We start from the raw sequence: 10,162 nt of genomic DNA, 5'->3' as shown, positions 1-10,162 counted from the left end.
GGAGACAATGAAGATGAGAAGAGACTGTGAAGGGCATCTAATAGAAATGGATTTAAATAAACATGCACACAGCATTCAAACATACAGAAAACATGTATATATGTGCATATCTCCAACATGGTTAAACTGGAGCATTCGTACTCAAGCTGTACAGGGTAACATTAAACAAAGCCAACACAGTACACATGATCTGGGTGCAAATTGATTCTGCTTTTGTCATGCCCCCTCTAGTTATTTATTTTTATCACAGGTGGGGGATACGTTTTATCCCTGCTTCATCAGACTGACTGAATTAAAGACATGCGTTTCCGATGGCCCACAGCAGATGGTGGAATTTAGTAAGACTAGCTACCGGTACTAGCTACACATCAGTGCGCCTATGGTTGGATGTCACAGTGACCGTGATGACAGACACTCATTATTGACAAGATTAATCCAGTTCCGTTGTTTGTCGCTGTGATTTTCAAACATTTTTGACAACCAAGGAGGCATACTCTAACTAGCAAACAATTACGCTGGCTGTCTAATGAATGCTAAGTGAATATTTTATTATAGTACAATTATCATTGTTGGTAAAGTGGCCAAACGTCAGCGCGTAATTTATAATTTTTTTTAATTCTCCTCCTCGATATTAGGTGACACTGGCGGTACCAATTTTTATTTGTTTTCAGCCTTGCAGTCTAGGCTAGGCGTACTGCTGAAAGCTGCTTGTGAGTTATCCTGGACCAAGATGGCCGAAATCTTTGGTGATATGTTTGCGTAAGCGTAATGCCTCCCAGGTCTGTTAATTGCTGAATTGATTAAAAACAGCTAAAATGATTATTTTCTGTATCTTTAGCCTACAATTTTTAGACTCCCCTGCAGAACCAACACCCTCCTCCACCCGCCACGTTCACACTCGACGTTAATGTCATGCCACTTTTGTTCCTAACAGACTACAAAACCCAACTATAAATGGTAATGGACAGACTGTTGGCTATTGTATAGCTGTTGTATGGATTATAAATATCACTGTGTTGCCTTTGTTTAAAACATAATTCAGTTATGTTTCTTTAAGCAGAATTCCTTTAAAAATTAAACATTAAAATAGTTGACAAGTTCTCAAAACCACAAAACGTGTGAGATGCCTCTCACACCCACCCAAAAAAATTCTGCTTAGAGAAAAATTCCCGTATTAACAATATTGTGCCAAGCGTTTTTTTTTTCCACAGCATTTCAGGCTGACAGGGAAACTCGTGCAGATGCTGAACAGATGTTTCACCTAGCTCTTCACTTGCTATAAAGATTCATGCTCGAATTTCCTAATAGTGACTAATAATCAGGCGAACATTTAGAGACCCCACTCTGTCACTTTGGGTCCTTTGGGGGTTCTTCATGTAGGAAGTAAATAAAAACTAGCGGTCTATCTGTATGTGATCCTTAAGAGTCCTGTTATTCTTTTTTTTCCATTTTACTGTTTAATGTAGTACAGTGTTGTGGTTGCTTGATTAATTGTTTAGCAATAGTTTACATGCTTTATTTTTAAAACGTAGCATATCGCAGTAAGGTTTCAGATTTCATGGCCACTTTGTGTAGCACAATTTTTGTCACAATCTGTCCCCTTTACATCACTTTTTATAGCACATATCATATTGTCTTATAATTCGGAAGATGTACAAATTCAATGGCTTTTATTTAGCAAAACCTGCTACGATAAAACATGTCTCAAAGCAACACTACCAACATTCCCGAGTGCAGAATCATTCAAGCATACACGCATGCAAAAGCATCAACAACGTGACTTGTTTTATTTATTGGCGAAGTGTCATATCCACAAAGCACAGCTAACCCCAGTCAGTTATCTCGTTTTCTTAACCACAATCTGCACAATCTCGTTTCATCTGCGCACTCTAACTCACCTGCAGCGTGATGGCCGTGTTGTTCTGTGTAGGATGCACTCCTACCAGTCCTTCTTCTTTGCGTTTCTTGAATTTCCTAAAGTAGTCCTGTATCAGAAAGGTGGCATAGAACTTCCCCACGGTTACCTCATCATCTGAATAAACAGACCACACACATACACACATCTTCTATTTTAGCATGTTACCTCACTCCATTTACGCACACTTTTATTACGCTAATGCTTTGTACACCTTTCAACCAGTTAATCAAAAGTGATGCCATTAAAAATGTTAAATCTCATTCTCAGTGAAGGAAGCGTGGCCTCTGTGTGTCAGTCTCAGTGAAGGAGGCGTGGCCTCTGTGTGTCAGTCTCAGTGAAGGAGGCGTGGCCTCAGTGTGTCAGTCTCAGTGAAGGAGGCGTGGCCTCTGTGTGTCAGTCTCAGTCAAGGAGGCGTGGCCTCTGTGTGTCAGTCTCAGTGAAGGAGGCGTGGCCTCTGTGTGTCAGTGTCAGTCAAGGAGGCGTGGCCTCTGTGTGTCAGTGTCAGTCAAGGAGGCGTGGCCTCTGTGTGTCAGTCTCAGTCAAGGAGGCGTGGCCTCTGTGTGTCAGTCTCAGTCAAGGAGGCGTGGCCTCTGTGTGTCAGTCTCAGTGAAGGAGGCGTGGCCGTTGACTTTCATATGGATGATGGATCAAGTGTCATGCATCATATTGTCTCTGAGAGAGAGAGAGATGCACCGTCCTAATAATATCTCTAATATCACTGATTCTTATAGCTGAGAATACAGTGACTAATGTCTAGTTTTTTTCTTCTTTATACCTTATTAGTTCATGTACCTCCCATTTAATAGGAAAAATATATTTATTTATACATACATACATACATAATACATAATCTTCCACTAAAATTCAATTATTACACGATTGTAAACTGCACATGCTTGAGAAAAATACACGGAGCCTGTTTCGCTCAGAAGTGTGTCACTTTATGAACGAAACATTATTTCTTTTAAGGTTTTTGCTAATATGTCAGTGGTGTTTGGAATTTCTTTAGCATTTGTTAGTATTGTGTGCTCTAGTTACTGACAAACCTTGTATTGTGTGAAATTGACAAGCTTGAGACTTAGCAAGCATCTACTGTACCTTCTACACAGCACATGGAAGCAAACAGCACAAGCAGCGTGTGTGTGTGTGTGTGTGTGTGTGTGTGAGACAGAGAGAGAGATGAGTATGCATGCTCCTAGCGTGTGTGCAGGAGAGAGACAGAATGATTCTGAAGCAGGGGTCTGCGTCACTTTTTTTAAACAAGCATTTTGGGGACAAAGTTTGGAAAGAAGAGGCAACACTTGTTCCATGCCACCACTCTGAAACAGAATTGCTTCAGAATATTCGGAGGAGCTTTCAGAGAGACACACACACACAGTCAGGGAGGAACAGAAGCTGTGAAAGCACTCAAGCACAGAGACTGAGAAGAAAAGGGATAGGAATAGATAAAAGGAGAGAGAGTTCTGCTTTAGTAGGAGAAAAATAGCATGCCTAAAATGCCATGCAAGTTTGAAGCTCTTAAGACACACACTCAAACACACTCACACACACTCCAGTGAAGATCTGGACTAGATATGGCACAACAAGTAAGTATTAGAAACACACACACACACACAACAAGAAAACTTGAGCAGAGCAAAGCAGGTGAAGATGTTGGTGCCATTGCCAGTGTCTGTGTATGCAAAAGTGTGTGTGTGTGTGTGTGTGTTGTTTGTAACACTCCATGTGTTTAGTTTTTTTTAATAGACATTTATGTTATGTTCTGTAGATATTATTGTTATAAAGGAAGTTTCTGATTTCCTGTGTGACAGCGTGGTAGCGAGTCAGGCCATTTAGAAGCCTCAAGTGTGTGTTTCTGTGTGTGTGTGTGTGTGTGTGTGTGTGTGTGTGTGTGTGTGTGTGTGTGCGCGCGCGCATGTGTGAGGCAGCAGCATGCTCGCTTGTTGACTGACCACCAGCAGGGGGCACCACTTGGTCAAGCAGCTTCATGCTGGTCCTCTTCCAGATCTTTTTAATGACGGCTCGCAGCTCCTCATTTGCCTGCTCCAAATTACCTGCGAGCACAAGAAAAAAATCACCACTACTGTTATGCCTCTCTCTCTCTCTCTCTCTCTCTGTGTGTGTGTGTGTGTGTGTTTAAAAAAAAAAACTGCTCACCATCTGTTTTGATCTTCAGTGCAGTCCTGACCAGTGCAAACAGTGTGGCATTAAACATCACGGTGCCATCACTGTTCAGGGGCATGTTCATGGCCACTAGACGCTAAAAGACACACACACACAGCAGGAGTGAAGAAGGAAACATGCTCTGATTGGCTCAGTTTCGGCAACATTTCACCTACAAAGCTCTATGTCTGCCTTATTGAGACCAGACTTTTCTGTTCAGCTACAGTTTGGTCGTATCTGCACAGTATGATTAAAATAATATCGGAAAATATTAAAATTATAAAAGTGTGCGTCTTTGTCTATACACAGACAATGACAGCATTAGGCTTATTCACAAATAATAAACACAGCACCATCTAGAGGTCACAAACTGTAACGTCTTAGATATAAAGTACTGTGTGAAACTTTGAGGCACAATAAATTTTTTTAATACAAATTTTGTTTAGAAAACATTTTAGATTTTCAAACATTACTTCTTCAACAAAAAGAATGACAAAATGTATCTGTATGTCAGTAAAGAAAGTAACATATTACATAACACACCCTTTTCAAACAAAAAAACATAATGAAAAGAAGCGTAGTGGCAGATTCTCCAAGATCTCCAGGTAAAACTTGTGCACTAATTTCCTTATAAAACTACGTGTACAAAGTATACCTGAGACTACTGATGTTGTCACACCAAATACTGACTTTGTTTAGTTTATTACTGTTTATTGCTCTTTATAGGTGATGTTTTAAATGTTAAAAAAAAAAAATCATTTTAAATTTTATTTATAAAGGCATCTTTGCTTTATAGCATTTATTTACATGTGCCTAAGACTTTTGCAAAGTACTGTGTGTATTTACGTTCTATTTGTGTTTGATGTTTTGTGGAGAGACACTTCTTTTTTTAACACAAAATACATCACTTCTGAGGTTAAAATTTGGTTTACGCAGAGCAAAACAGTAACATCCTACATAAATATATAGATTAATCTAATCATGGCAATAAAATATGTGTGTGTGTGTGTGTGTGTGTGTGTTAACCTTGCATGCTACTCTGTGAGGACACAGCTTTCCGAAGCCAAGCGGAGGCTGAATGCGCCGCAGTAGCGTCACTACATCTAAATGTTTTATTCTGCCCCTGAAAGACAGACATACACAGAGCGTTACTTTCACTTTCACATACTATACACACAATTTTATTAATATGTGCATATTTACTGCAAAAAAAAAAAAAAAAACACATCTGAATATTTAATATCTCACCTTTTGCTTTTAGTCGCCTAACGAATAACGAATAAACCTCTACTGAAAATCCCATTTATTAAACTTTTTAGTTAAACAATCTTGTAAGACGTGTTTGTCATTGGGGTCAGTATGGTTCTGTCACTAAACTACCACCAGTTTTAAATCAGTAAATTATATTTTCATTTTTCATTTTAGCGTCGTTGTTGTTTTTGATGCTGCTATTTCACAGATTTTTATATGGATCTAGGATAGCTTTAGAAATGTAGGTACAATCAAAATAATGAAAAAAGTTAATGTTGATGAATAAAAAAAAAAACAAAAAAACAAAAACAGGTTTATGATGGACTGATTTTGTCATCAGCCATGGTTTATGTGATACAAATACATAGTGTAGCACTAATGCTAATGCTTGCTTTGTCTCATTAATATTCAGACCCATTTGAATGCTAAACAGTTTGGTTAATTTGACAGTCCTAGTGTAGACATCTATTCTTACACAGACATATAAACACACACACAAACTCACTTGGCTTCTGGATCATATTCGGACCATATCCTCTTAAACTCGTCGAGGTGATGTGGTCCCAAGATCGACCAATCACGAGTCAGGTAGTCAAAGTTGTCCATGATGACGGCCACGAACAAGTTAATGATCTAAAGATACAAGTAGAGCGGATTTGTACTTTATTTTGCTCATTTGTTTTGTTTGCGCTGTCATGCACAGTGCTTTTAGTTTCCCAAGATAGTGGTCTGTGCTAGATCGTTATTGAGCACTAACACTAACCGGGTTTCCTTTTACAGTTAGTGTTTGAAATTTAAAAACCTCTCATGTCGCCTTCAGTGGTCTGTTTTGGGTACCAGTCTCCTGGATTTTCTAGATTAGTGAATACTAGGAGCTCTGTGTGTGTGTGTGTGTGTGTGTGTGTGTGTGTACCAGGAATGCACAAAGCATGTAGAATGTGATGAAGTAGACAATTGCGAAGCCGCTGCCGCAGGTCATCTCCTCTCCAGGATTATAGTCCGACTCTGGGTCACAGAGTTTCCCGGACAAACACGCCAGCATGATCTCCTGCCACGCTTCACCTGTCGCACATCTAAACACACACACACGTAAATGAGACTCCCAATTCATTTTGATTTGTTACTTCATTTGATTCATAGTTAGGCAGGATAGACTTGTTGAAAGAAGCTGATCTGTTGTGTTTAGCGTACAGTGAAACACTAACCTGAACAGCAGAAGCACAGCTTGCAGAAAAGTCTGGAAGTTGTTGTTCCGGTTGATTTGTGTACCCTCTACCATGGCTATCTTCCCAAATATCTGTAACACACACAGGCAGACCAGCAGATCAAAAGCTCAAATCTGAAACTGCTGCTGCCAGTTTAGGATCATCTACAAGCTAAGATACCCACTGACCAACTTCCTGACAATCACACAGGATATTTAGACTAAATTGAGTTTGTTGGTGTGTGACCATAACAGAAAGTTAGTACACAAACCACACGCATAAGTGGACACAGACTTTTCAGTTAAGAAGCTCACCTGCATGCCGATGACGGCGTAGATGAAGAACATCATGGCGATCAGCAGAGCGACGTATGGCAAAGCCTGCGTGCAACACGAATAAGTTCAGTTAGACACCCAGTTATCCAATACTATAGCACTTTCTGTGGTGTGTGTGCACGTCTAGAGGTGTCATGAAGTCCCCTAAACTCAAAGATATTATTTCTATATGGGTTAAATTGGGATTATAGAGTTGGTGAGTATGTGGGGGAAAAAAATGACCTGGAAGGACTTGATGAAGGTCCACAGGAGGGTACGAATTCCCTCCCCTCTGTTGAGCAGCTTGACCAATCGCATCACTCTGAACAGCCGAAAGAAGGTAATGGAGATGCGAGAGCTTTCTTCTGCATTCTGCAGGGGGCGGAGTCAAGAGTTAATGCACCAATCAGAGCAGAGAGAAAGAGAAATCACAAAGCACCTGGCTGTGCCTTAACTACCCGGCCAGAAGGGTGCACTAAATACTAATACTGCAATATATTTGTTACCTCGTGGTCATTAAGACAGAAACTTATATTTACAGCAGGACTCCTCTGTATATTTACAGCAGGATGCTTACTGTTCTTCTGTATAATATGCTTCTTTTAATTTACAAAATATCTGATGTTAATCAGGATATAAAATCACGTTTGCAATGTATCTAATGCTGGCCAGACCTGCAGCATCGCCAGGCACCTGCGGCATGTGTTAGTCCTTAAACACGTAGAGGAAGTAGGAGGGAGGCGCATGCTGGATTCAAAATAACCTGGCCATACTTAACTGCATCAGCACAAGCATGGCTCTCTAAACCTCGCCTCACTGCATGCGAACCTCCGGGACCCAAAGCCCATGGGTCAAAGGTTAACCTGAGGTCACATCCTTACCTGACCTGACCCCGTGAGGGGGGTCAACATCATGCAGCAGTGTCAGCAATACAAACGTGAGGGGGCTGTCGACCCCACAAACACACACGCACACTCACACACTCACTGACACGTTTGCTTGAGACTTTTCCTCATTAAACAAACAAACAGCAAAAAAAAAAGCAAACATGAAAGCAAACCCAAAGACAGAGCAAATTAAAACTTAAACTAAAGTAAACTTAACCAACAGCAAACCAAAACGTATGAGGATAAAACAAGGTCAAGTCTAAAAAAGGGGGAGCAGAGTTATCAGAAAGAGTTTACTGTAAAAATAAATAAATAAATAAATTAAATAAATAACTAAAGTCAGAACAGAATCTGAACGGAAACCTGATAAAAGAAGTTATGATACTTAGAGGTGAGGCCCAGTAGGGGGCGGAGTATCTTACCCCTGACTCATCCACCTGTGGAGCCTCTGTGGGCTTTAAAATTAAAGAGCTGCATTAATCACTTACCAACACACACACACACACACACACAACTCAACACACCTCTTAACACATCTCTCAAACCATTAAACACACTCGGACACGCTCATTATGCATTGTGCTAATTCAGAAGCTTCTATAACACAACTGACTACAGCTCTACCTCACTTCAATCCCTGAATTATGTAAAAAATTTCAACTTGGGAAACTAATGTTTTACATTCGGAACACTAAGGGAACTGTTCAAATGAAAATAAACGTACAAAATCTTCCCCTTGTCAAAGGAGGTTTTTTTTTTTCTTTCTAATTTTGCACTGACATTACCAGGTGAATTCGAGCTAACTAGTAAAAGAAGCTTAGCACTACAAGTTCAGCATTCATACTGACTTCCAAGCCAACTCTTTTACACCCCAGTATCAACAATAACACCAGTATAACATGACTTCAGTGGGGATAAACATGTAAAAGCTAGTCATATGATAATTAATTAAAATAACAGTAGAATCTCAGTATGTAAAAAACAATTGCAAATAAAACATAAGGAAGACCAAAAAGAACACAACATGTATAAAGCCAGAAACGATTCCCACAATATAGCTCTATTTTTGTATAGACATTTGATATATATATATATATGAAAGGAAGCCGGTCTTGGCAAAATACAAAAAGCAGCAACATTAGTAAAAGGCAAGGAGATGAAATAGTCTAAAAACAAAGGGCCATATCTACTAATGTTTTTCACCGTCTTTTGGTGTTAAAACCCCCAGTAACTTCTTTTAATGAGTAAGAGATTTTACTCTTAGCTAGAGCTTCTGTAGTAATTTGACTCTCAATTTAAAAAAAAAGTCTCATTAGTTTAGTAGCAGTTCAGACTGGATGTACAGATACGTCATATGGAGCAGTTTTTATAATAGATGAAAGTAACAAGCTTTTCAATCCATGCCACTTGAAAAGTAACTGAAGTTGAATGAGCATTAAAAAAAAACCACTTGTGATTGTGTTTGGCACACTAACACTTATCAACTCCTCTCTAACAGTGTTTTAGCTTGATCTTATTCTTAGACTTCTTTCGGTGTATGATGTAGTTTTGAGGTTTCTATGTGATGAGTTAAGAACCACAGACAGTTTCTGAATGACCAGAATGTGTCTTCTTTGGGTGCCATGCAGTTTTTTTTTTTTTGAGTGTTTTTCACCTTCAACTTTCACATTGCTGTGATGCAAAAACCTTAATACACCCGTATGTTAGTTATGACAGGCAAATATGCAGAGAACCGGTTTATTTAAATAAGGCAAGATGCATCTGTGTATGTTTGGTTGTGCATTTTTATTAGAAGGCCACTCCCAGCAATCTGCTAAAAGTCAGTCATTTGATATTTTGCTTTATTACTAGTCGGATGGGATATGATTTCTGGACATCCCTCCCCTAAGTAATGTTGTCTGTAGTAATTCTGATCAATTATGGAGCGATCTCGCATAAATCACAGACTTTGGCGTGTCCACACACTCATTATGCTAAAAGTTTCATGTGTACTACACACACCTCATTTTAATACACACTGATTTTGTCCTTTATTATACGTGCTTGTTGTGGGGTGTGGCCATTGTAGGAAGTGTTTGATCATTCGTAGGTCACATGACCATAACACGCTGGTAGGCTGTACCTGTGCTAGGAACTCTAACACCTAAAACGTGTTGCCTGGAAACACTGTCTATATTTTATTGTTCCGCTTTTAAACTCGGCCTTGATTTCGTTTTGGTTTCAGCAGGAGACGACTGCTGCAGCAAACAGCGAGCTCTTCCTGGAGTGTCTTTATAATGAAGAAAATGCGCAAAAATTCTTTTCCTATCGTATATTATTCAACATGTCAATTTGGATGAAAGTAAAATTCCAGAGATTCTCCAGTAATATTTACATGACCCCACCGCCACGTGTGAAACTAATCCAGTCCGAGCAGCACTTTAG

At 39.5% G+C, this 10,162-nt stretch overlaps 1 protein-coding gene across 13 annotated transcripts in view; it reads right to left on the bottom strand.

Moving 5' to 3' along the window:
* Window positions 1-10,162, bottom strand: part of cacna1da (calcium channel, voltage-dependent, L type, alpha 1D subunit, a) — an 81,030-nt gene that overhangs the window by 7,401 nt on the left and 63,467 nt on the right. For 7 of the 13 annotated variants that reach the window (XM_053242429.1, XM_053242423.1, XM_053242426.1 and 4 more), the window contains 10 exons: window positions 8,161-8,193; window positions 7,095-7,223; window positions 6,852-6,917; window positions 6,538-6,629; window positions 6,246-6,405; window positions 5,838-5,965; window positions 5,108-5,204; window positions 4,076-4,178; window positions 3,871-3,972; window positions 1,899-2,032 (listed from right to left, as the gene is read on the bottom strand). In XM_053242429.1, the coding sequence (XP_053098404.1) occupies window positions 1,899-2,032; window positions 3,871-3,972; window positions 4,076-4,178; window positions 5,108-5,204; window positions 5,838-5,965; window positions 6,246-6,405; window positions 6,538-6,629; window positions 6,852-6,917; window positions 7,095-7,223; window positions 8,161-8,193 (1,044 nt within the window). The remainder of the gene's footprint in view (window positions 1-1,898; window positions 2,033-3,870; window positions 3,973-4,075; window positions 4,179-5,107; window positions 5,205-5,837; window positions 5,966-6,245; window positions 6,406-6,537; window positions 6,630-6,851; window positions 6,918-7,094; window positions 7,224-8,160; window positions 8,194-10,162) is intronic. The other 6 variants (XM_034314184.2, XM_053242427.1, XM_053242428.1 and 3 more) reach the window with 1 other exon arrangement.

This window comes from Pangasianodon hypophthalmus, chromosome 20 (assembly GCF_027358585.1).
Source record: "Pangasianodon hypophthalmus isolate fPanHyp1 chromosome 20, fPanHyp1.pri, whole genome shotgun sequence".
NCBI lineage: Eukaryota > Metazoa > Chordata > Actinopteri > Siluriformes > Pangasiidae > Pangasianodon > Pangasianodon hypophthalmus.
This window is presented reverse-complemented; position numbering and strand designations above follow the sequence as displayed.